The 23,320-nt window shown below is 47.7% G+C and overlaps 1 protein-coding gene across 15 annotated transcripts in view; it reads left to right on the forward strand.

The window, feature by feature from the left end:
* Window positions 1–255: 255 nt before the first annotated feature.
* The window catches only part of LOC139264759 (speriolin-like), a 395,630-nt gene continuing 372,565 nt past the window's right edge, over window positions 256–23,320 (forward strand). For 14 of the 15 annotated variants that reach the window (XM_070881830.1, XM_070881833.1, XM_070881832.1 and 11 more), the window contains exons 1-3: window positions 256–284; window positions 401–472; window positions 14,807–14,863. In XM_070881830.1, the coding sequence (XP_070737931.1) occupies window positions 275–284; window positions 401–472; window positions 14,807–14,863 (139 nt within the window). In that variant the 5' untranslated portion in view covers window positions 256–274. The remainder of the gene's footprint in view (window positions 285–400; window positions 473–14,806; window positions 14,864–23,320) is intronic. The other variant, XM_070881837.1, reaches the window with a different exon arrangement.

Raw genomic sequence — 23,320 nt, forward strand, 5'->3', positions numbered from 1 at the left:
AAGGTAAGGCCTTTTCGCAGCGGCGGCAAGGGGGCGTTGCGCGATCGAGAGGTGACCAGTGGGCGGCGGCAGAGCGCGCGGCGGTTCCTCTTGGCCCCGCCCCCAACGACCAACGGCCGTTCCCGCGAGCTGAGGAGCCCGCTGCCCCTGCCCCTGGTAAGCACTGGGCCGGTGCCGGTGGTAAGCACTGAACTTGTTCTCATCAATTCACCAAACTATTTCCGATGCTGCCTGTTATTCCAACACCACGTTCAGTGACTGGGAGTCAAGAAAGATGCTGAAGAGTAAAAGGATTGGATAATCTTCATAAGACAATCTATTTACTCAGCACGTCCAGTTGTTAGAATTGATAACGTGCAACTGTTGAATGAAAACCTCTATTTTTGCTCTATTTTGACAGGGCCAGCAAATGTCGGACAGCCTCCATCTGGGCCACCATGTGTCTTTGCGCCTTTGCAACCAGTTGGTGCCGGTGAGTCAGCAAAAGTGCTAATTTGCTACAGTATGTTTCAGATTAGGCAATGAGGTCAATTGCAACGTTATGCAACATGTCATGATGCTGTGGCTCTGCAATGAGCGTGAAATTTAAGACTCCGATGCCATCTTTGCCCGACCCACGTTACTGCCAGCAGTTCCTCATCCCACCCACAAGCCACGGTCAGTACAAGTTGGGAGGCAGTCATTTTTTTATTACTTCACTGGCTGTTGCTGGATCTTTCCACTCCCACTCCAAGTTCCTCTCCAGCACAGAGGAGATGTCCTTAACGCTGACACCGGGAAGGCAACACAGCCTTCGGGACTCATGCTCTCAGCTGCAGAGAGCAGTATCTATCTCCCCAACTATACTGTACCCACCACTACTACATTTCTTTTTACTCCCCCAACTGGAATGGCCCCCTGTACCCCGGTGCTGTTGTCCATTTGCTCATCCTTGCTGCAGTCCCTGCTCTCGTTCACACAGGGAGCAAGAACCTCATATCTGTTGGACAAATGTAAGGGCTGAGGCTCCTCTAATGCTATTTTCTGGATCCCTATACCTGCCTCACTCATAGTCACAACCTCATGTCCCTGACCACGGACCAAATTTAAAGTATTTGACGTAAGGGGTGTGACTGCCTCCTGGAACACAGGGTCCAAGTAACTCACCACCTCTCTGATGTATTGCAGTGTCCTAAGCTCGGACTCCAGCTCATCAACTCTGAGCCAAAGTTCCTCGAGCCGCCAACACATACTGCAGATGTGGTCGCCGTGGATCATAAGAACATAAGAAATCGGAGCAGCAGGCCATTTCGCCCCTCGAGCCTGCTCCGCCATTCAATAAGATCATGGCTGATCTGATCATGGACTCAGCTCCACATCCCTGCCCGCTCCCCATAACCTTTGACTTACTTATCGCTCAAAAATCTGTCTATCTCCGTCTTAAATGTATTCAATGACCCAGTCTCCACATCTCTCTGGGGCAGAAAATGTCATAGATTTACAACCCTCTGAGAGAAGAAATTCCTCCTCATCTCAGTTTTAAATGGGCAGCCCCTTATTCTAAGACTCTGTTCCCTAGTTTTAGTTCCCCCATGTGGAAATATCCTCTCTGCATCCACCTTGTCGAGCCCCCTCATTATCTTATAAGTTTCATTAAGATCACCTCTCATTCTTCTGAACTCCAATGTGTGCAGGCCCAACCTACTCAACCTATCCTCATAAGTCCCACCACTCATCTCCGGAATCAACTTAGTGAACCTTCATTGAATAGCCTCCAATGCAAGTATATTCTTCCTTAAATATGGAGACCAAAACTGTACGTAGTACTCCAATGTGACCTCACCAATACAGTTGTAGCACGACTTCTCTGCTTTTATACTCCATCCCCCTTGCAATAAAGGGCAACATTCCATTAGCCTTCCTGATTACTTGCTGTACCTGCATACTAACTTTTTGTGTTTCATGCCACAAGGACGGCAGCTCTCTCTGTACCGCATCACTCTGCAAACCTTCTATATTTAAATTCTAATTTGCTTTTCTATTACTTCTGCCAAAGTGGACAACCTCACATTTTCCCACATTAAACTCCATCTGCCAATTTTTTTGTCCACTCACTTAGGCTGTCTATATCATCGACGAGGAGATCTAACAGCGACTCTAGTGCGCCAGTGAAGCCTGAGGAAAAGAGTGTTTGAAGACCAGGCCCTCAAAACTTCCAACAAGCTCATGCTCTACAGGGCTGTAATAATACCTGCCCTCCTGTATGGCTCAGAGACATAGACCATGTACAGCAGACACCTCAAGTTGCTGGAGCAAAATCACCAACGATGTCTCCGCAAGATGCTACAAATAACCTGGGAGGACAGGTGCACCAACATCAGCGTCCTCGTCCAGGCTAACATCCCCAGCATTGAAGCACTGACCACATTCGATCAGCTCCGCTGGGCAGGCCACATAGTTCGCATGCCAGACACGAGACTCCCAAAGCAAGTGCTTTACTCTGAGCTCCTTCACGGCACACGAGCCAAAGGTGGGCAGCGGAAACGCTATAAGGACTCTCTCAAAGCCTTCCTGATAAAGTGCGACATCCCCACTGACACCTGGGAACCCCTGGCTCAAGATTGCCCTAAATGGAGGAAGTGCATCCGAGAGGAATCGAGGAAGACTTCCTTCCACTCTTAGCATGAGTTCTTAGGTGGCTGAACAGCCCAATACGAGAACCACAGACTCTGTCGCGGTGGGAGAGCTAATTGTTGAGGGAAGTTGTGGGTGAGACTGGTTTGCCGCACGCTCTTTCCGCTGCCTGTGCTTGATTTCTGCATGCTCTTGGCAATGAGACTCAAGGTGCTCAGCGCCCTCCAAGATGCACTTCCTCCACTTAGGGCAGTCTTTGGCCAGGTACTCCCAGGTATCAGTGGGGATGTTGCACTTCATCAGGGAGGCTTTGAGGGTATCCTTGTAACATTTCCTCTGCCCACCTTTGACTCGTTTGCCGTGAAGGAGTTCCGAGTAGAGCGCTTGCTTTGCGAGTCTTGTGTCAGGCATGCAAACAACGTGGTCGCCCAGTGGAGCTGATCAAGTGTAGTCAGTGCTTCAATGCTGGGAATGTTGGCCTGATCAAGGACGCTACTGTTGGTGCGTCTGTCCTCCCAGGGGATTTATAGGACCTTGCAGAGACATCGTTGGTGGTATTTCTCCAACAACTTGAGGTGTCTAGTGTACATGGTCCATGTCTCTGAGCCATACAGGAGGGCGGGTATTACTACAGCCCTGTAGACCATGAGCTTGGTGGCAGTTTTGAGGGCTTGGTCTTCAAACACTCTTTTGCTCAGGTGGCCGAAGGCTGCACTGGCGCACTGGAGGCGGTGCTGACTCTTGTCGTCAATGTTTGCTTTTGTTGATAGGAGGCTCCCGAGGTATGGGAAATGGTCCACGTTGTCCAGGGCCGCGCCGTGGATCTTGATGACTGGGGGGGGCAGTGCTGTGCGGCGAGGACAGGCTGGTGGAGGACCTTTGTCTTACGGATGTTTAGCGTAAGGTCCATGGTTTCGTACGCCTCAGCAAATACATTGACTGTGTCCTGGAGTTCAGACTCTGTATGTGCGTAGACGCAGGCGTCGTCCGCATACTGTAGCCCACCGACAGAGGTTGGGGTGGTCTTGGGCCTGGCCAGGAGATGGCGAAGCTTGAACAGGTTCCCACTGGTTCTGTTGTTTTGCTCCATTGCTGACTGTGAGGTGGAGCATGGCAGCGAGGAAGATTGAGAAGAGGGTTGGGGCGATGACGCAGCCCTGCTTGACCCCGGTCCGGACGTGGAATGGGTCTGTAATGGATCTGTTGGTCAGCATCACGGCCTACTTGTCGTCGTGGAGCAGGCGGAAGATGGTGACGAACCTTTTTGGGGCATCCGAAATGGAGGTGAACGCTCCATAGACCCTCGCGGTTGATGCTGTCAAAGGCCTTTGTAAGTTCGAAGAAGGCCATGTGTAAGCGCAGGTGCTATTCCCTGCATTTTTCCTGCAGCTGTCGCGCTGCAAAAATCATTTTCGTTGTGCCCCGTAGGGGACGAAATCCGCACTGCGACTCCGGGAGGAGCTCCTCGGCCACAGGGAGAAGACGGTTGGGGAGGACTTTAGCGACGACTTTCCCACTGGCTGATAACAGGCAGATTCCTCTGTAGTTGCCACAGTCGTTTTTTTAATGATGGTCACGATCACTGCATTTCTGGGAACTCTCGGCATGCTCACTTCCCTCCAGATGAGAGAGATGAGGTCATGTATTTGCGCCAACAGTGCCTCTCCACCATACTTCATTGCCTCAGCAGGGATTCCATCCTACCCCGTAGCCTTGTTTTTAAGCTGCCTTTTGGCTTTTTCTACCTCGTGCAGTGTTGGGGTTTTGCCGAGGTGGTGGCGGGTAGCATGCTGCGGGTTGGAGTCGAGAACACTCGGGTCAAAGGCAGCATCTCGATTGAAGAGATCTTCGAAGTGCTCCGTCCAGTGGGCCCTGACTGCTTCAGTGTCCTTGATGAGTGTTTCCCCGTATTTGGCCAGCAGTGACGTGGGGCCTTGGGTGTTTGGACCGTAGGTGGCCTTGACTGCGACAAAGAATCCTCGGTAACTCACCCCCTCTCTGATGTATCGTAGTGTCTGAAGCTCTGACTCCAACTCATCAACTCCGCCGAAGTTCCTCAAGCCGCCAACACTTAGAAACATAGAAAATAGGTGCAGGAGTAGTCCATTCAACCCTTTGAGCCTGCACCATCATTCAATATGATCATGGCTGATCATTTTTGCAACTTTAGTACCCCATTCCTGCTTTCTCTCCATACCCCTTGATCCCTTTGGCCGTAAGGGCCACTCCTAACTCCCTATTGAATATATCTAACGAACTGGCATCAAGAACTCTCTGTGTTAGAGGTTCACAATTCTCTGAGTGAAGAAGTTTCTCCTCATCTTGGTCCTAAATGGCTTACCCCTTACCCTTGGACTGTGACCCCTGGTTCTGGACATCCCCAACATCGGGAACATTCTTGCTGCATCTAACCTGTCTAATCCCGTCGGAATTTTACATGGTTCTATAAGATCCCCTCTCATTCTTCTAAATTCGAGTGAATATAAGCCTAGTCGACTCAGTCTTTCTTGATATGTCAATCATGCCACCCTGGGAATCAGTCTGGTGAACCTCCGCTGCACACCCTCAATAGCAAGAATGTCCTTCCTCAGATTAGGAGACCAAAAGTCTACACAATATTCAAGGTGTGGCCTCATCAGTGCCCTGTACAACTGCAATAAGACCTCCCTGCTCCTATACTCAAATCCTCTCGCTATGAAGGAGAACATACCATTTGCCTTCTTCACTGCCTGCTGTACCTGCATGCCAACTTTTAATGACTGATGTACCATGACACCCAGGTCTCATTGCACCTCCCCTTTTCCTAATCTGTCACCATTCAGATAATATTCTGCCTTCCTGTGCCACCAAAGTGGATAACCTCACATTTATCCACATTATACTGCATCTGCCATGCATTTGCCCACTCACCTAACCTGTCCAATTCACTCTGCAACCTCTTGGCATCCTCCTCACAGTTCACACTGCCACCCAGCTTAGTGTCATCTGCATACTTGGAGATATTACATTCAATTCCTTCGTCTAAATCATTAATGTATATTGTAAATAGCTGGGGTCCCAGCACTGAACCTTGCGGTACCCCACTAATCACTGCCTGCCATTTAGAAAAGGACCCGTTTATTCCTACTCTTTGCTTCCTGTCTGCCAACCAGTTCTCTATCCACTTACAGGGGAGGGTTAAGAAAAAAAGGGATGCTTATGTCACATATCAACGGCTAAATACTTTAGAATCTTTAGTGGAATATAGAAAGATAAGAGTTAAAATTAAAATGGATATTAGGAATGCTGAGAGAGCACGAGAAATTCTTAGCCAATAAAATAAAGGAAAACCCTAAGATGTTCTGTAAATATATTAAGAGTAAGAGGGTAACTAAGGAAAGGGTAGAAACCACGAGGGTAATCTTTGTGAGGAGGCGGAAGATATTGTGAGGAGGCTGTAGGGTTCTCAACAAATACTTTGCATCTGTTTTCACAAAGGAAAGAGGCAATGCAGATACTGCTGTAGAGGAGGAGTGTGATATTCTGGATGAAATAAATAAAGTGAGAGAGGAAGTATTAAGGGGTTTAGCAGCTTTGAAAGTGGATAAGTCCCCAGGCCTGGATGAAGTGCATCCCAGGTTGTTGAGCGAAGTAAGAGAGGAATAGCAGAGGCCTTGACCATCATTTTCCAGTCCTTTTAGGATCTGGGATGGTGCCGGAGGATTGGAGGACTACTGATGTAGTACCCTTGTTTAAGAAGGGAAAAAGGGATAGGCCGAGTAATTACAGGCCTGTCAGCCTAACGTCAGTGGTGGGAAAATTATTGGAAAAGTTCCTGAAAGACAGGATAAATCTGCATTTGGATAGGCAAGGATTAATTAGGGACAGTCAGCACGGATTTGTTAAGGGAAGATCATGTTTGACTAACCTGATTGAATTTTTTGAGGAGGTAATTGTTACGTATTTAACCCTTTGTAACCTGCATGACACCTGACGACCAGAGGGCCCACCTGTTGGAGTCCCTTGGGAGCACAGTATATAAGCAGGCCACCCACGAGGTACCTGCATTCTGGAGTCTTATTAAAGGAGTTAAGGTCATACTTGCTCATTGTACACAGTACTCAGTTTCATCCTTTATTATGAGCGTACCAATTAGCGACGAGGTAATGAACAACTGCACGAAAACGCAAAGAACAGTCGATATCCTGCAGAAGTTCTCAGAAGGGGATGATTGGGAGGCCTTCGTGGAGAGACTCGACCAATACTTCGTGGCCAATGAGCTGGAAGGGGACGAGAACGCTACCAAACCAAGGGCGATCCTCCTAACTGTCTGTGGAGTAACAACCTATGGCCTCATGAAGAATCTGCTGGCCCCGGAAAAACCAACAGAGAAATTCTACGAAGAATTGTGTACTCTGGTCCGGGAGCACCTAAATCCTAAGGAAAGCGTTTTGATGGTGAGATATCGGCTCTACACGTGTCAACGATCGGAGGGCCAGGAAGTGGCGAGCTATGTCGCCGAACTAAGGCGCCTCGCAGGACATTGTGAGTTTGAAGGATGCCTAGAACAAATATTCAGAGACTTTTTTGTGCTTGGCATTGGACATGAGACAATCCTTTGCAAACTGTTGACTGTTGAAACTCCGAATCTAAGTAAAGTCATAATGATAGTCCAGGCATTTATGTCCACCAGTGACAACACCAAACAGATTTCTCAGAGTGAAGAAGTTTCAGCCAATACTGTGCATAAAGTAACGTCGGTCTCGAGCAGAAATGTACATGGCAGAATGTACAGTTCGGGACACCATGGAGCACTTGAAGAATCTGGAAGAGGTTCTTAGTCGATTGGATCGCGTGGGACTCAGGTTGAAACGCTCGAAGTCAAGAAAGACTGGATCAACTGGGCTTGTATTCACTGGAGTTCAGAAGAATGAGAGGGGACCTCATAGAAACGTTTAAAATTCTGATGGGTTTGGACAGGTTAGATGCAGGAAGAATGTTTTCAATGTTGGGGAAGTCCAGAACCAGGGGACACAGTCGAAGGATAAGGGGTAAGCCATTTAGGACCGAGATGAGGAGAAACTTCTTCACCCAGAGAGTGGTGAACCTATGGAATTCTCTACCACAGAAAGTGGTTGAGGCCAATTCACTAAATATATTCAAAAGGGAGTTAGATGAAGTCCTTGCTACTCGGGGCATCAAGGGGTATGGCGAGAAAGCAGGAATGGGGTACTGAAGTTGCATGTTCAGCCATGAACTCATTGAATGGCGGTGCAGGCTAGAAGGGCCGAATGGCCTACTCCTGCACCTATTTTCTATGTTTCTATGAAGTGTGTTTTACTGGCACAGGACGTCGAGTTCTTGGGAAGAAGAATTGCAGCAGACGGCATCAGACCCACCGACGTCAAGACGGAGGCCATCACGAACTCGCCTCAACCACAGAACGTTGACAGAGCTGTGGTCGTTCCTGGGACTCCTTCAGTAATTTCCTACCTGGGTTAAGCACCCTGCTAGAACCCCTACATGCGCTATTGCGCAAGGGAGACGACTGGGTATGGGGGAATTCACAAGAGGCTGCCTTTTAAAAAGCCAGAAATCTGTTGTGTTCAAGCAAACTGCTTGTCCTGTACAACCCTTGTAAACGATTAGTGCTAGCTTGCGATACGTCATCATACGGGGTCGAGTGTGTGTTACAACAGGCTAATGAATCGGGGATTTTGCAACCGGTCGCTTATGCATCCAGGAGTTTGTCCAAGGCCGAAAGGGCCTACAACATGGTTGAAAAAGAGGCTCTGGCGTGTGTCTACTGGGTGAAAAAAATGCACCAGTACTTATTTGGCCTCAAGTTTCAGCTTGAAACTGACCACAAGCCGCTCATATCGCTGTTCTCTGAGAGCAAAGGGATTAATACCAATGCCTCTGCCCACAACCAAAGATGGGCGCTCACGCTGTCGGCATACAACCATGTAATCCGCCACAGACCGGGCACAGAGAACTGCACAGATGCTCTCAGTCGGCTGCCATTGCCCGGGATGGAAATGGCACAGCCGGCGGACTTGCTCTTGGTCATGGAGGCATTTGAGAACGAGAAGTCCCCCGTTACGGCCCGCCAGATCAGGACCTGGATCAGCCAGGATCCTTTACTGTCCTTGGTAAAAAAAACTGTGTCCTCCATGAGAGCTGGTTCGGTATCCCAGTGGAGTTGCAGGAGGCAATTAAACTGTTCCACAGACGCAAAGACGCGTTGTCCATGCAGGCGGACTGTCTACTGTGGGGCAATCGTGTGGTCTTGCCCAAGAAAGGCAGAGATACGTTCATATGTGAACAGCACAGCACCACCCAGGCATCGTAATAATGAAAGTCATAGCCAGATCCCATGTGTGGTGGGCCGGCATCGACTCAGATTTAGAGTCATGCGTGCGCCAGTGCAACACTTGCTCTCACCCAGAGAGGCACCGCTAAGTTTGTGGTCGTGGCCCTCCAAACCATGGTCAAGGATCCACGTAGACTATGCGGGCCCATTTCTAGGCAAAATGTTTTTGGTTGTCATGGACGCTTACTCAAAATGAATTGAATGTGCAATAATGTCAGTAAGCACGTCCACAGCCACTATTGAAAGCCTACGAGCCATGTTTGCCTGATATCCTAGTCAGCGACAATGGGCCTTGCTTCACCAGTGCTGAATTCAAGGAATTCATGACCCGCAATGGCATCAAACACGTCACATCTGCCCTGTTCAAGCCCGCATCCAACGGCCAGGCAGAACGGGCAGTTCAGACCATCAAGCAAAACTTGAAATGTGTGTCGGAAGGCTCCCTGCAGACTCGGCTGTCCCGAGTGCTGCTCAGCTACTGACCAGACCCCACTCACTCACCGGGGTTCTCCCAGCGGAGCTGCTCATGAAAATGACGCTTAAAACAAGGCTCTCTTGTCCACCCTGATCTCCATGATCACGTGGAGGGCAGGCGGCATCAACAAAGTGTGTACCATGACCGCGCAAATGTGTCACGTGATATTGGGATCAATGATCCTGTGTTTGCGTTCAATTATGGACATGGTCCCAACTGGCTCGCTGGCACGGTCACAGCCAAAGAGGGGAGTAGGGTGTTTCAGGTCAAGTTGGCCAATGGACAAACGCACAGAAAACATTTGGACCAAATCAAATTGCGGTTCGCCAACAGCTATGAACAACCCGAAGAGGACACCACCAACTTTGACCCTCCAACACACACACAAGTGGCAACTGACATCATGGTTGCCCACGAAGCTGAACTCACCATCTCCAGCAGCCCGGCAAGGCCGGCTGCCCAACAGCCCAGTGAAGAACCAACCAACCCACCCACACCCGCATTTGTACCGAGACGATCGACAAGGGAGCGTAAAGCCCCAGATCGTCTCACCCTGTAAATAAGTGTACTGTTGACTTAAGAATTAGGAACAGGAGTAGGCCATCTAGCCCCTCGAGCCTGCGCCGCCATTCAAAAAGATCATGGCTGATCTGGCCGTGGACTCAGCTCCACTTACCCGCCCGCTCCCCATAACCCCTCCAAAGCCGCGGCCTCACCAATACCCTGTACAGTTGCAGCAGGACCTCCCTACTTTTGTACTCCATCCTTCTCGCAATGAAGGCCAACATTCCATTCGCCTTCCTGATTACCTGCTGCACCTGCAAACTAACCTTTTGCGATTCATGCACAAGGACCTTGTGACATTCATGGGATTCATGCACTTCATGGGGGAGTGATGGTATGTATTTAACCCTTTGTAACCTGCATGACACCTGACCACCAGAGGGCCTACCTGTTGGAGTCCCAAGGGATCCCCAGCATCCCTTGGGAGCACAGTATATAAGCAGGCCACCCACGACCTGCACTCTGGAGTCTTATTAAAGGAGCTAAGGTCACACTTGCTCATTGTACACAGTACTCAGTTTCATCCTTTCTTATGAGCATGCCAGCAACCAACAGGGGCGATGAGGGTAATGCGTACGATGTGGTATATATGGACTTTAGCAAGGCTTTTGATAAGGTTCCACATGGTAGACGAGCCATGAAGGTTAAAGCCCAAGGGATCACATGGCTCCAGTTGGGGTGGAGTGTAGATGTTTTTAGTATAAGGGGTGTTGCAGCGGTGTGGGGCGGACTGATTGGCTGGGTACTCTTTGCCTTTCCGCTGTTGTTCATGGGTTTGTATGTGAACTTTGGGGCTGCTGATGAAGGGCCGTGCGGCTCTTTGTTGGCCGGCGCAGACACGATGGGCCGAGGTGGCCTCCTTCTGTGCTGTAAATTTCTATGTTTCTAAAACAATCCCTTATACACTCCAGGAAATCCTCCTCCACCGTATTGCTACCAGTTTGGTTAGCCCAATCTATATGTAGATTAAAGTCACCCATGATAATGGCTGTATCTTTATTGCACGCATCCCTAATTTCCTGTTTGATGCCATCCCCAACCTCACTACCACTGTTTGGTGGTCTGTACACAAATCCCACTAGCGTTTTCTGCCCTTTGCTCTACCAATATAGATTCCACATCATCCAAGCTAATGTCCTTCCTTACTATTGCGTTAATTTCCTCTTTAACCAGCAATGCTACCCCACCTTCTTTTCCTTTCTGTCTATCCTTCCTGAATATTGAATACCCCTGGATATTGAATTCCCAGCCTTGGTCACTCTGGAGCCATGTCTCGATAATCCCAATTATATCATATTCGTTAAATGCTATCTGCGCAGTTAATTCATCCACCTTATTACGAATGCTCCTCGCAATGATACACAGAGCGTTCAGGCTTGTTTTTTTAATACTCTTTGACCTTTTTGATTTTTGCCTTAGCCCTCCATTTTTCCATATCTCCTTTCTACCTTTTGCTTCTGCCCCCATTTTACTTCCCTCTGTCTCTCTGCATTGATTCCCATCCCCCTTTCATCCCATCCCATACTGCAGAAGTGGTCGCTGTGGATCATCAGAACATAAGAAATAGGAGCAGGAGTAGGCCATTTGGCCCCTCGATCCTGCTCCGTCATTCAATAAGATCATGGCTGATCTGATCATGGACTCAGCTCCACTTCCCTGCCCACTCCCCATATTGCTCAAAAATCTGTCTATCTCCGCCTTAAATATATTCAATGACCCAGCATCCACAGCTCTCTGGGGCAGAGAATTCCATAGGTTTATAACCCCCTGAGAGAAGAAATTCCTCCTCATCTCAGTTTTAAATGGGCGACCCCTTATTCTAAGACTCTGTCCCCTAGTTTTAGTTTTCCCCATGAGTGGAAATATCCTCTCTGCATCCACCTTGTCGAGCCCCCTCATTATCTTACAAGTTTCAATAAGATCACCTCTCATTTTTCTGAACTCCAATGTGTATCGGCCCAACCTACTCAACCTATCCTCATAAGTCAACCCCACCATCTGCGGAATCAATCTAGTGAACCTTCTGAACAGCCTGCAATGCAAATATACCCTTCTTAAATACGGAGACCAAAACTGCATGCAGTACTCCAGGTGTGGCCACAACAAAACCTGTACAGTTGTAGCAGGACTTCTCTGCTTTTATACTCTATCCCCCTTGCAATAAAGGCCAACATTCCATTTGCCTTCCTGATTACTTGCATACTAACTTTTTTGTGTTGCATGTACAAGGACCCCAGGTCTCTCTGTTCTGCAGCACTCTGCAATCTTTCTCCATTTAAATTATAATTTGCTTTTCTATTATTTTTGCCGAAGTAGATAACCTCAAATTTTGCCGCATTATACTCCATCTGCCAATTGTTTTGTCTGCTCACTTAGCCTGTCTATATCCCTTTGCAGATTTTTTGTGTCCTCACAATTTGTCTTTGTAACATCAGCAAAGTTGGCTGTATTACACTCGGTACCTTCATCCAAGTCATTAATATAGATTATAAATAGCTGAGGACACAGCAGCGACCCCTGTGGCACCCCATTAGTCATTGTTTGCCAACCGTAAAATGACCCATTTTCCCCGACTCTCTGTTTCCTGTTAGTTAGCCAATCCTCTATCCATGCTAATATATTACCTCCAACCCCGTGAGCTTTTATCTTGTGCAGTAACCTGTTATATGGCACCTTATCGAATGCCTTCTGGAAAACCAAATACACCACATCCACTGGTGCCCCCTTATCCACCCTGCTCATTACATCCTCAAAGAACTCCAGCAAATTTGTCAAACATGATTTCCCTTTCATAAAACCATGTTAACTCTGCTTGATTGAATCATGCTTTTCTAAATGCCCACCAGCTCCCACATGCTGGAGCTGCAATACATCACCTGCCCTGCCATTTCTATTGCATTTTATTTAACTAATTAGGTTTTCAAGTTTTCAAATATCAATTATCGATTTCTCGTTTTTAATTTGTAATCATGCCTCCTAATTTAAACCAATGTCCAAAAGAGAAATACATAATAACCAATCACTTACTTGCTTTCCTGTGGCGTCACACTTTGATTTTTTTTGCCTCACAGGTCTGTTCACTCTGCTCCCAGCTAGCTGCTCCCGCTGCTTTTTATCTTCCCAGCTCTCGGCGCTTGTCTCGGGCGCTGCCTTTTCACTCCCATTGTATGACTGCATTTGCTATTAAGTTGCAAATCAGCAATACTGCTGATCTTTGCGAGAATAGATTATAGAATATCTGTTATCGAACTGAAGTAACTATTTATTTGGTCTCCCAGCTTGCCCGAGGTGTTGGAGATGGTTGAGCTAAGAGCCCATAAAGCACTACTATGAGTATCCCTGAGAGGTGTTAATACTAGAGCCAGCAGGGTGGGCCCAGCTGCAGCCCCCATTGAGGTGACCAGACACACCACTGTTGACTGTAGAGTGTCCATTCTATGTGTTAGAATTCCACACTAGTTGGTAGTGGCCTCCACCACACTCTTCAACATGTTATGGGAGCTCCTTGACAGGCAATCCAATGCTTTTAGCATTTGCTGGTATGTAAAAACAGCTTTTGTTTTAAAGACTGAAAACTGAATTCTAAATCACAATCCTGGTGAGCAGTATTGGAACCTGAGCTGGTCCTCCAGTAAGTTTGGGCAGGTCCTCCTCCTCTTCTCACGTTCTCCCTCCATTTTGGTGCCAGCTTCCGATCAATAGTAGGTTCATGCAAGTCTGTATAAGGAGTGAGAGAAGGGGAGTCTTAGCTTGGCAGCTCTGGTTAGATCTTTACATTTTCTCTGTACTGTAATCAGGTCCTGGGGGTTATGCTGCACCTTGTTTGATGCCTGCTGACTAAGTGGTCTCGGCACCATTGTCCATCGGAGGGGACCAGGAACATTTGGTGAATGAGCATCACTGCTGCTGCAGCTGAGGATCTGGTGTTCCTGGTCAAAATATCCTGCCTGTTGCTGCGTAATATCGCTCTCCGCTATTTGTCACCACAAGAAGGTGCACACCCTTTTATGCACTGTAGCTACCTTTAAGTAGCACCCGCTCCTTCATATTTCCCACTCTCCCACTCGACAATCAGTCCATAAGTAGTGCGTTTCAGGCTGGCCATTTGCCAATTGACATTGTTGTGATGTTCCTTGAATAATCCTTTTGTCAGGCGAGTGAACCGAGATCTTGGCTCAGAGGTAGTGCTTGTGCCTCTGTGGTAGACGGTGTGGAATCAACCTGCACTCCAGAGACTTGAGCACATAGTACAGGCTGGCACTTCAGAGCAGTACTGGGGGCTGAGCAAAAGTCCTTGGGATTAAGGAACCCGAGAACAAAGAACGCCCCATAAATCTGCTAAAATCACCCAGTAAAAGGTAAGGCCACCGTACTTACCGAATTTCGCAGCGGCGGCAAGGGGGCGTTGTGCGCTCGAGAGGTGAGCAGTGGGCGGCGGCAGAGCGCGTGGCGATTCCTCTTGGCCCCGCCCCCACCGCCCAATGGCCGTTCCTGCGAGCTGAGGAGCCCGCTGCCGGTGGTAAGCACTGGGCCGGTGCCGGTGGTAAACACTTAACTTGTTCTCATCAATTCACCAAACTATTTCCGATGCTGCCTGATATTCCAACACCGCGTTCAGTGACTGGGAGTCAACAAAGATGCTGAAGAATAAATGGATTGGATAATCTTCATTAGACAATCTATTTACTCAGCCCCTTCTGTACTTGTGCCTGTTTGATGACAACATTCAGCACGTCTAGTTGTTAGATTTAATAGCGTGCATATGTTCAAAGAAAACCTCTATTCTTGCTCTTTTTTGACAGGGCCAGCAAATGTCAGACGGCCTCCTTCTAGGCCAGCTTCGCGACAAGTTGGAGCCGGTGAGTCAATAAAAGTGCTAATTTGCTACAGTATGTTACAGATTGGGCAATGAGGTCAACTGAAGCGTTATGCAGCATGGATTATGGAGATATGGCTCCAGGATGATCAGGGCTGGGAACTCAACATCCAAGGATATTCAACATTCAGGAAGGATAGAATAAAAGGAAAAGGAAGTGGGGTAGCATTGCTGGTTAAAGAGGAGATTATTGCAATAGTTAGAATGGACATTAGCTTGGATGATGTGGAATCTATATGGGTAGAGCTGCAGAACACCAAAGGGCAAAAAACGTTATTGGGAGTTGTGCACAGACCTCCAAACAGTCGTAGTGATGTTGGGGAGGGCATCAAACAGGAAATTAGGGGTGCATGCAATAAGGGTGCAGCAGTTATAATGGGTGACTTTAATATGCACATAGATTGGGCTAACCAAACTGGAAGCAATACGGTGGAGGAGGATTTCCTGGAGTGCATAAGGGATGGTTTTCTAGACCAATATGTCGAGGAACCAACTAGGGGGGAGGCCATCTTAGACTGGGTGTTGTGTAATGAGAGAGGATTAATTAGCAATCCCGTTGTGCGAGGCCCCTTGGGGAAGAGTGACCATAATATGGTGGAATTCTGCATTAGGATGGAGAATGAAACAGTTAATTCAGAGACCAAGGTCCAGAACTTAAAGAAGGGTAACTTTGAAGGTATGAGGCGTGAATTAGCTAGGATTGATTGGCGAATGATACTTAAGGGGTTGACTGTGGATGGGCAATGGCAGACATTTAGAGACCGCATGGATGAACTACAACAATTGTACATTCCTCTCTGTCGTAAAAATAAAAAAGGGAAGGTGGCTCAACCGTGGCTATCAAGGGAAATCAGGGATAGTATTAAAGCCAAGGAAGTGGCATACAAATTGGCCAGAAATAGCAGTGAACCCGGAGACGAGGAGAAATTTAGAACTCAGCAGAGGAGGACAAAGGGTTTGATTAGGGCAGGGAAAATGGAGTACGAGAAGAAGCTTGCAGGGAACATTAAGACGGATTGCAAAAGTTTCTGTAGATATGTAAAGAGAAAAAGGTTAGTAAAAACAAACGTAGGTCCCCTGCAGTCAGAATCAGGGGAAGTCATAACGGGGAACAAAGAAATGGCGGACCAATTAAACAAGTACTTTGGTTCGGTATTCACTAAGGAGGACATTAACAACCTTCCGGATATAAGTGGGGCCAGAGGGTCTAGTAAGGAGGAGGAACCAAGGGAAATCCTTATTAGTCGGGAAATTGTGTTGGGGAAATTAATGGGATTGAAGGCCGATAAATCCCCATGGCCTGATGGACTGCATCCCAGAGTACTTAAGGAGGTGGCCTTGGAAATAGCGGATGCATTGACAGTCATTTTCCAACATTCCATTAACTCTGGTTCAGTTCCTATCAAGTGGAGGGTAGCCAATGTAACCCCACTTTTTAAAAAAGGAGGAGAGAGAAAACAGTGAATTATAGACCGGTCAGTCTGACATCGGTAGTGGGTAAGATGATGGAATCAATTATTAAGGATGTCATAGCAGTGCATTTGGAAAGAGGTGACATGATAGGTCCAAGTCAGCATGGATTTATGAAAGGGAAATCATGCTTGACAAATCTTCTAGAATTTTTTGAGGATGTTTCCAGCAGAGTGGACAAGGGAGAACCAGTTGATGTGGTATATTTGGACTTTCAGAAGGCTTTCGACAAGGTCCCACACAAGAGATTAATGTGCAAAGTTAAAGCACATGGGATTGGGGGTAGTGTGCTGACATGGATTGAGAACTGGTTGTCAGACAGGAAGCAAAGAGTAGGAGTAAATGATACTTTTCAGAATGGCAGGCGGTGACTAGTGGGGTACCGCAAGGTTCTGTGCTGGGGCCCCAGCTGTTTGCACTGTACATTAATGATTTAGACGAGGGGATTAAATGTAGTATCTCCAAATTTGCGGATGACACTAAGTTAGGTGGCAGTGTGAGTTGCGGGGAGAATGCTATGAGGCTGCAAAGTGACTTGGATAGGTTAGGTGAGTGGGCAAATGCATGGCAGATGAAGTATAATGTGGATAAATGTGAGGTTATCCACTTTGGTGGTAAAAACAGTGAGACAGACTATTATCTGAATGGTGACAGATTAGGAAAAGGGGAGGTGCAACGAGACCTGGGTGTCATGGTACATCAGTCATTGAAGGTTGGCATGCAGGTACAGCAGGCGGTTAAGAAAGCAAATGGCATGTTGGCCTTCATAGCGAGGGGAATTGAGTACAGGGGCAGGGAGGTGTTGCTACAGTTGTACAGGGCATTGGTGAGGCCACACCTGAAGTATTGTGTACAGTTTTGGTCTCCTAACCTGAGGAAGGACATTCTTGCTATTGAGGGAGTGCAGCAAAGGTTCACCAGACTGATTCCCGGGATGACGGGACTGACCTATCAAGAAAGACTGGATCAACTGGGCTTGTATTCACTGGAGTTCAGAAGAATGAGAGGGGACCTCATAGAAACGTTTAAAATTCTGACGGGTTTAGACAGGTTAGATGCAGGAAGAATGTTCCCAATGTTGGGGAAGTCCAGAACCAGGAGTCACAGTCTAAGGATAAGGGGTAAGCCATTTAGGACCGAGATGAGGAGGAACCTCTTCACCCAGAGAGTGGTGAACCTGTGGAATTCTCTACCACAGAAAGTTGTTGAGGCCAATTCACTAAATATATTCAAAAAAGAGTTCAATGAAGTCCTTACTACTAAGGGGATCAAGGGGTATGGTGAGAAAGCAGGAATGGGGTTCTGAAGTTGCATGTTCAGCCATGAACTCATTGAATGGCGGTGCAGGCTAGAAGGGCCGAATGGCCTGCTCCTGCACCTATTTTCTATGTTTCTATGCTGTGGCTCTGCAATGAGCGTGAAATTTAAGACTCCGATGCATTCTTTGCCCGACCCACGTTGCTGCCAGCAGTTCCTGATCCCACCCACAAGCCACGGTCAGTACAAGTCGGGAGGCAGTGTTTTTTTTATTACTTCGCCGGCTGTTGCTGGATCTTTCCCCTCCCACACCAAGTTCCTCTCGAGCCCAGAGATGATGTCCTTAACCCTGGCACCAGGCAGGCAACACAGCCTTCGGGCCTAATGCTCTCGGCTGCAGAGAACAGTATCTATCTCCCCAACTATACTGTCCCCACCACTACTACATTTCGTTTTACTCCCCCAACTTGAATGGCCCCCTGTACCCCGGTGCTGTGGTCCATTTACTCATCCTCGCTGTAGTCCCTGCTCTTGTTCACACAGGGAGCAAGAACCTTGTATCTGTTGGACAAGTGCAAGGGCTGAGGCTCCTCTAATACTACTTTCTGGATCCCTATACCTGCCTCACTCATAGTCACAACCTAATGTCTCTGACCACAGACCAAATTTGAAGTATTTAACCTAAGGGGTGTGATTGCCTCCTGCAACACAGGATCCAGGTAACTCATCCCCTCTCTGATGTATCAGTGTCCGAAGCTCGGACTCCAGCTCATCAACTCTGAGCCAAAGTTCCTCGAGCCGCCAACACATACTGCAGATGTGGTCGCCGTGGATCATAAGAACATAAGAAATAGAAGCAGGAGTTGGCCATTTAGACCCTCGAGCCTGCTCCGCCATTCGATAAGATCATGGCTGATCTGACCATGGACTCAGCTCCACTTCCCTGCCCGCTCCCCATAAGCTTGGACTCCCTTATCGCTCAAAAATCTGTCTATCTCCTCCTGAAATATATTCAATGACCCAGTCTCCACATCTCTCTGGGGCTGAGATTTCCATAGATTTTTAACTCTCTGAGAGAAGAAATTCCTCCTCATCTCAGTTTTAAATGGGCAGACCCTCATTCTTAGACTCTGTCCCCTAGTTTTAGTTCCCCCTACGACTGGAAATATCCTCTCTGCATCCACCTTGTCGAGCCCCCTCATTATCTTATAAGGTTCAAAAAGATCACCTCTCATTTTTCTGAACTTCAATGTGTATAGGTCCAATCTACTCAGCCTATCCTCATAAGTCAACCCCCTCATCTCCGGAATCAACCTAGTGAACTTTCTCTGAACAGCCTCCAATGCAAGTATATCCTTCCTTAAATACGGAGACCAAATTGTACGCAGTACTCCAGGTGTGGCCTCACCAATACCCTGTACAGTTGTAGCAGGACTTCTCTGCTTTTATATTCTATCCCCCTTGCAATAAAGGGCAACATTCCATTTGCCTTCCTGACCACTTGCTGTACCTGCATACTAACATTTTGTGTTTCATGCACCAAGACCCCAGGTCTCTCTGTACTGCAGCACTCTGCAATCTTTCTCCATTTAAATTATAATTTGCTTTTCTATTATTTCTGCCAAAGTGGATAACCTCACATTTTCCCACATTATACTCCAACTGTCAATTTTTTTGCCCACTCACTTAGCCTGTCTATATCCCTTTGCAGATTTTGTGTGTCCTCCTCACAATTTCCTTTCCCACCTCTCTTTGTATCATCAGCAAACTTGGCTACATTACACTCGGTCCCTTCATCCAAGCCATTACTATAGATTGTAAATAGTTGAGGACACAGCACCGACCCCTGCGGCACCCCACTAGTCATTGTTTTCCAACCGGAAAATGACCTATTTATCGCGACACTCTGTTTTCTGTTAGCCAATCCGCTATCCATGCTGCTGTGTATGCAATAACTGTTAGACTGAGTACTGTTTAACTCCAAGAGGTATGACCTTGGCTCTGCTTTGTTAAGACCCAAAGTGATTAATATACAAACTTTCTGGCCTTTTATACTTGGGCTGCGCACACGTGCATGCAGCCCAGTGGCCTCCAACAGTAATGCCATCTCGTGGCTCGTGATCCCAAATGTACATACATGACAATATCCCCCTCTGAGATATTAACACAGTCTTTTACAAATTGAGACGGTCCGGTGTTTTACGCTCCTGTGTTGACCGTCTCAGTTCAACACCAGTCTTGGGTGAGTGTTCAGAGTCGGTGGCTGGGTGGCTGACCTGGTGGAAGTGGCAATGACCATGTCAGGGATTGAAAGTTCATTTAACATGTCACAGTGATTGAAAGTCCCGATTCACTGATGATCACTGAGTCCTCTGGTGACTGGGGATAGGTTAGTTGGTCGTTGATTGTCTCTTCCTCCGGCTCGTCCGTGTGCCACAGCTTTGTCTGATCTATATGTTTCCTGCATGTTTGCCCTTTATTGAACTTGACAATAAATACTCTTGCCCTCCCTTGGCCATGACCATAATAGGGTGTACAAGAGATAGCTTGATCTTCATACCTCTCTTCGTCATTAGTTCAGCAGGCGAGACCCTGGTAAGCGTGTGTGGTCTTGTCCTGTAACTAAGCGGTATGCATGACAGGCAGGTCTGCAGTGACCCTTGGGTTACTCACTTCATATTCTGCTTTATCATTTGGACGTTCTGCTTGCCCCATTGGATGCAGGTTTGAACGGTGCTGACCTTACATGCTTGATACCATAGAGTTGCATGAACTCTTGAAACTCCTGACTGGTGAAGCACGATCCGTTGTCGCTAACAACGATGTCAGGCAGACCATGTGTTGCGAACATGACACTGACATTCTCAATGGTAGCTGTAGATATACTGGATGACATGATTATACACTCTATCCACTTCGAATATGCATCCACCACAACTAAAAACATCTTCCCCAGGAAGGGACCTGCAAAGTCCATGTGGATCCTGGACCATGGTTTGGACAGCCACGACCACAGACTCAGCTGCATGCAAGTGTTGCACTGATGCACACATGATCCCAGCTCAAAATCAATTCCCGGCCACCATACATGAGACCTAGCGATGGCTTTCATCATTACAATGCCAGGATGTGTGCTATGTAGCTCACGTACAAATTTCTCTCTCCCTTTCTTGGGCAGAACAACACGATTGCCCCACAGTATACAATCCGACTGAATAGACAGTTCGTCTTTGCGATGAATGTAAGGTTTGGTCTCATCGAACATTTGCTTGGGTATGGCAGACCAATCACCTTTGAAGATGCAACTCTTCACCACTGATAAAATTGGGTCCTGGCTGGTCCAGGTCTTAACTTGTTGAGCCGTGACAGGGGTTCCTTCACTCTTAAAAGCATCCATAACTAACAATAGGTCCGCCGGTTATGGCGTTTCCACCTCCGGTGTGGGCAATGGCAGATGGCTCAACGCATCGGCACAATTCTCGGTGCCAGGTCTATGGCAAATGACATAATCATAAGTGGATAAAGTCAGCGCCCACCTCTGGATGTGGGATGAAGCATTGGTATTGATACCTTTGTTTTCAGCGAACAGTGAAATGAGCGGCTTGTGATCCGTCTCCAGTTCAAACTGAAGACCAAACAGATACTGATGCATCTTTTTAACTCCATACACACAGGCTAATACTTCTACCATGCTGTATACTCTTTCCACTTTAGACGAATTTGTTGAAGCATATGCGACTGGTTGAAGTTTACCCGGCTCATTAGCATGTTGGAGTACGCAACCAACTCCATATGATGAAGCATCACAGGCCAATACTAAACGTTTACATGGGTCATAATGTACCAGCAGCTTGTTAGAGCAAAGCAGATTAGTGGCTTTCTCAAAAGCTGTCTTGAGACGCACCCCACACCCAGTTGTCACCTTTTCTTAGCAGCATGTGCAGTGGTTCTAATAAGATGCTCAATTTAGGTAGGAAGTTACCGAAGCCACATTCTGCGGCTTGGGTGCATTCTTGATGGCCTTGGTTTTTGCGTCCGTGGGCCTGATGCCGTCAGCAGCAAATTTCCTCCCCAGGTATTCGACCTCTGGTGCCATGAAGACGCACTTCAAGGATTTCAGTGAGTCCCACTTTGTCCAGACGATGTAGAACCTCTTCCAGGTTGTTCAGATGTTCGTCGGTGTCACAACCTGTGATCAGGATGTCATCTTGCAACACGACGGTTCTGGGAACAGACTTCAGTAGACTCTCCATGTTCCTCTGAAATATTGCTGCAGCCGAGCGAATTCCAAAAGGGCACCTGTGATAAGTAAACAGTCCTTTATGCTGAATGCACGTAAGTCTCTTCGATGTCTCAACCAGCTCCTGTGTCATGTAGGCCGACGTCGAGCCCAGTTTGGCGAACACCTTCCCCCGACTTGCTTTGCAAACAAGCCATCGGACCTCGGCAACGGGTACTGATCCTGTTTTGAAATCCTGTTGATCGTAGCCTTGGAGTCTCCACAGATTCTGACTGTGCCATCACTTTTCAGCACAGTAACAATGGGGCTGGCCCATTCATTAACTTAAACCGGTGATATGATCCTTTCACGCTGAAGTCTGTCCAGTTCGATTTCGACCTTCTCCCTCATATATGGAACTGCCCGAGCTTTATGATGGACGGGTCTTGCCCATTTTTTCAACCCAGTTCCTGCCGAACAGCGTTAGGCCATTGCTGGGCCAATCCATAGTGGTAACTCGTGAACCGCACCGTCATACGATACTTTAATTGTGGCACTGCCAATGATCGTTATGAGTTCTTTGGTGTACGTGCGCATATTGGCATTGACTGGACTCGGCCTGGGCCTCAAAGCCTTAGTACCCCACAGCTTGTCAAATGCCCTCTGGCTCATTATAGATTAACTCACCATCGTGTCCAGTTCCATCGATACCGACACCCAATTAAATCATTATCGGTTTGTTCTTAGATAGGAACGAGTACAATCCATACCCTTCCTCTTCTGGTATCTCGGATTGCTTATCCGGAACCGCGCTAGTCTGGCCATCATCCTCCACGTGGTGTGTTGCAGCACGCTTGCTCATCTGCGGACACTGGCGATGGAGATGCCCTACTCTCAGAAAGCCTTTGCAACTATATTGCTTAAATCGGCACTGCTGGTGCCGGTGATTTCCCCCACAACGCCAACACGGAGAAATCGGATGCATTCTCGCTGGCGGACTTTGGGCACCCACAGGTTTCACGTATGCAGTTGAGTAGGTACTGCCATGTGCCGCTCTGCCGAATGCCGAATCAATCATATTTACAGTACTTGCCAAGTTTCGATTTTTCACTGATAGCTGCTTTAGACTTCGATCCGTCGTCATGCATGACTGAGCGATCGTGATGGCCCTGTTCCAGTCCAACGTCTCCACCGCCAGTAGTTTATGCAGGATCAGCTCATGGTTGATGCCGATTACCAAGAAGTCCCGCAGCATGTCTGCCATCAGAGCCCCGAACTTACTCGGTCCCGCTAGATGTCTCAGGTCAGCAACGAATTCCACCGCATTCTGGCCCTCTGAGCGAACGTGCGTGTAAAATCTGTATCTCGAGATGATGATGCCTTCGTCTGGCTTAAGGTGCTCCTGTACCAGTGTACACAATTCTTCATACGCCATCTCTGTTGGACTCACAGGCATGAGTAGATTCTCTATCAGGCCATAAATTTTTGGACCGC

This window comes from Pristiophorus japonicus, chromosome 5, assembly GCF_044704955.1.
Source record: "Pristiophorus japonicus isolate sPriJap1 chromosome 5, sPriJap1.hap1, whole genome shotgun sequence".
In the NCBI taxonomy this organism is placed as follows: Eukaryota; Metazoa; Chordata; class Chondrichthyes; family Pristiophoridae; genus Pristiophorus; species Pristiophorus japonicus.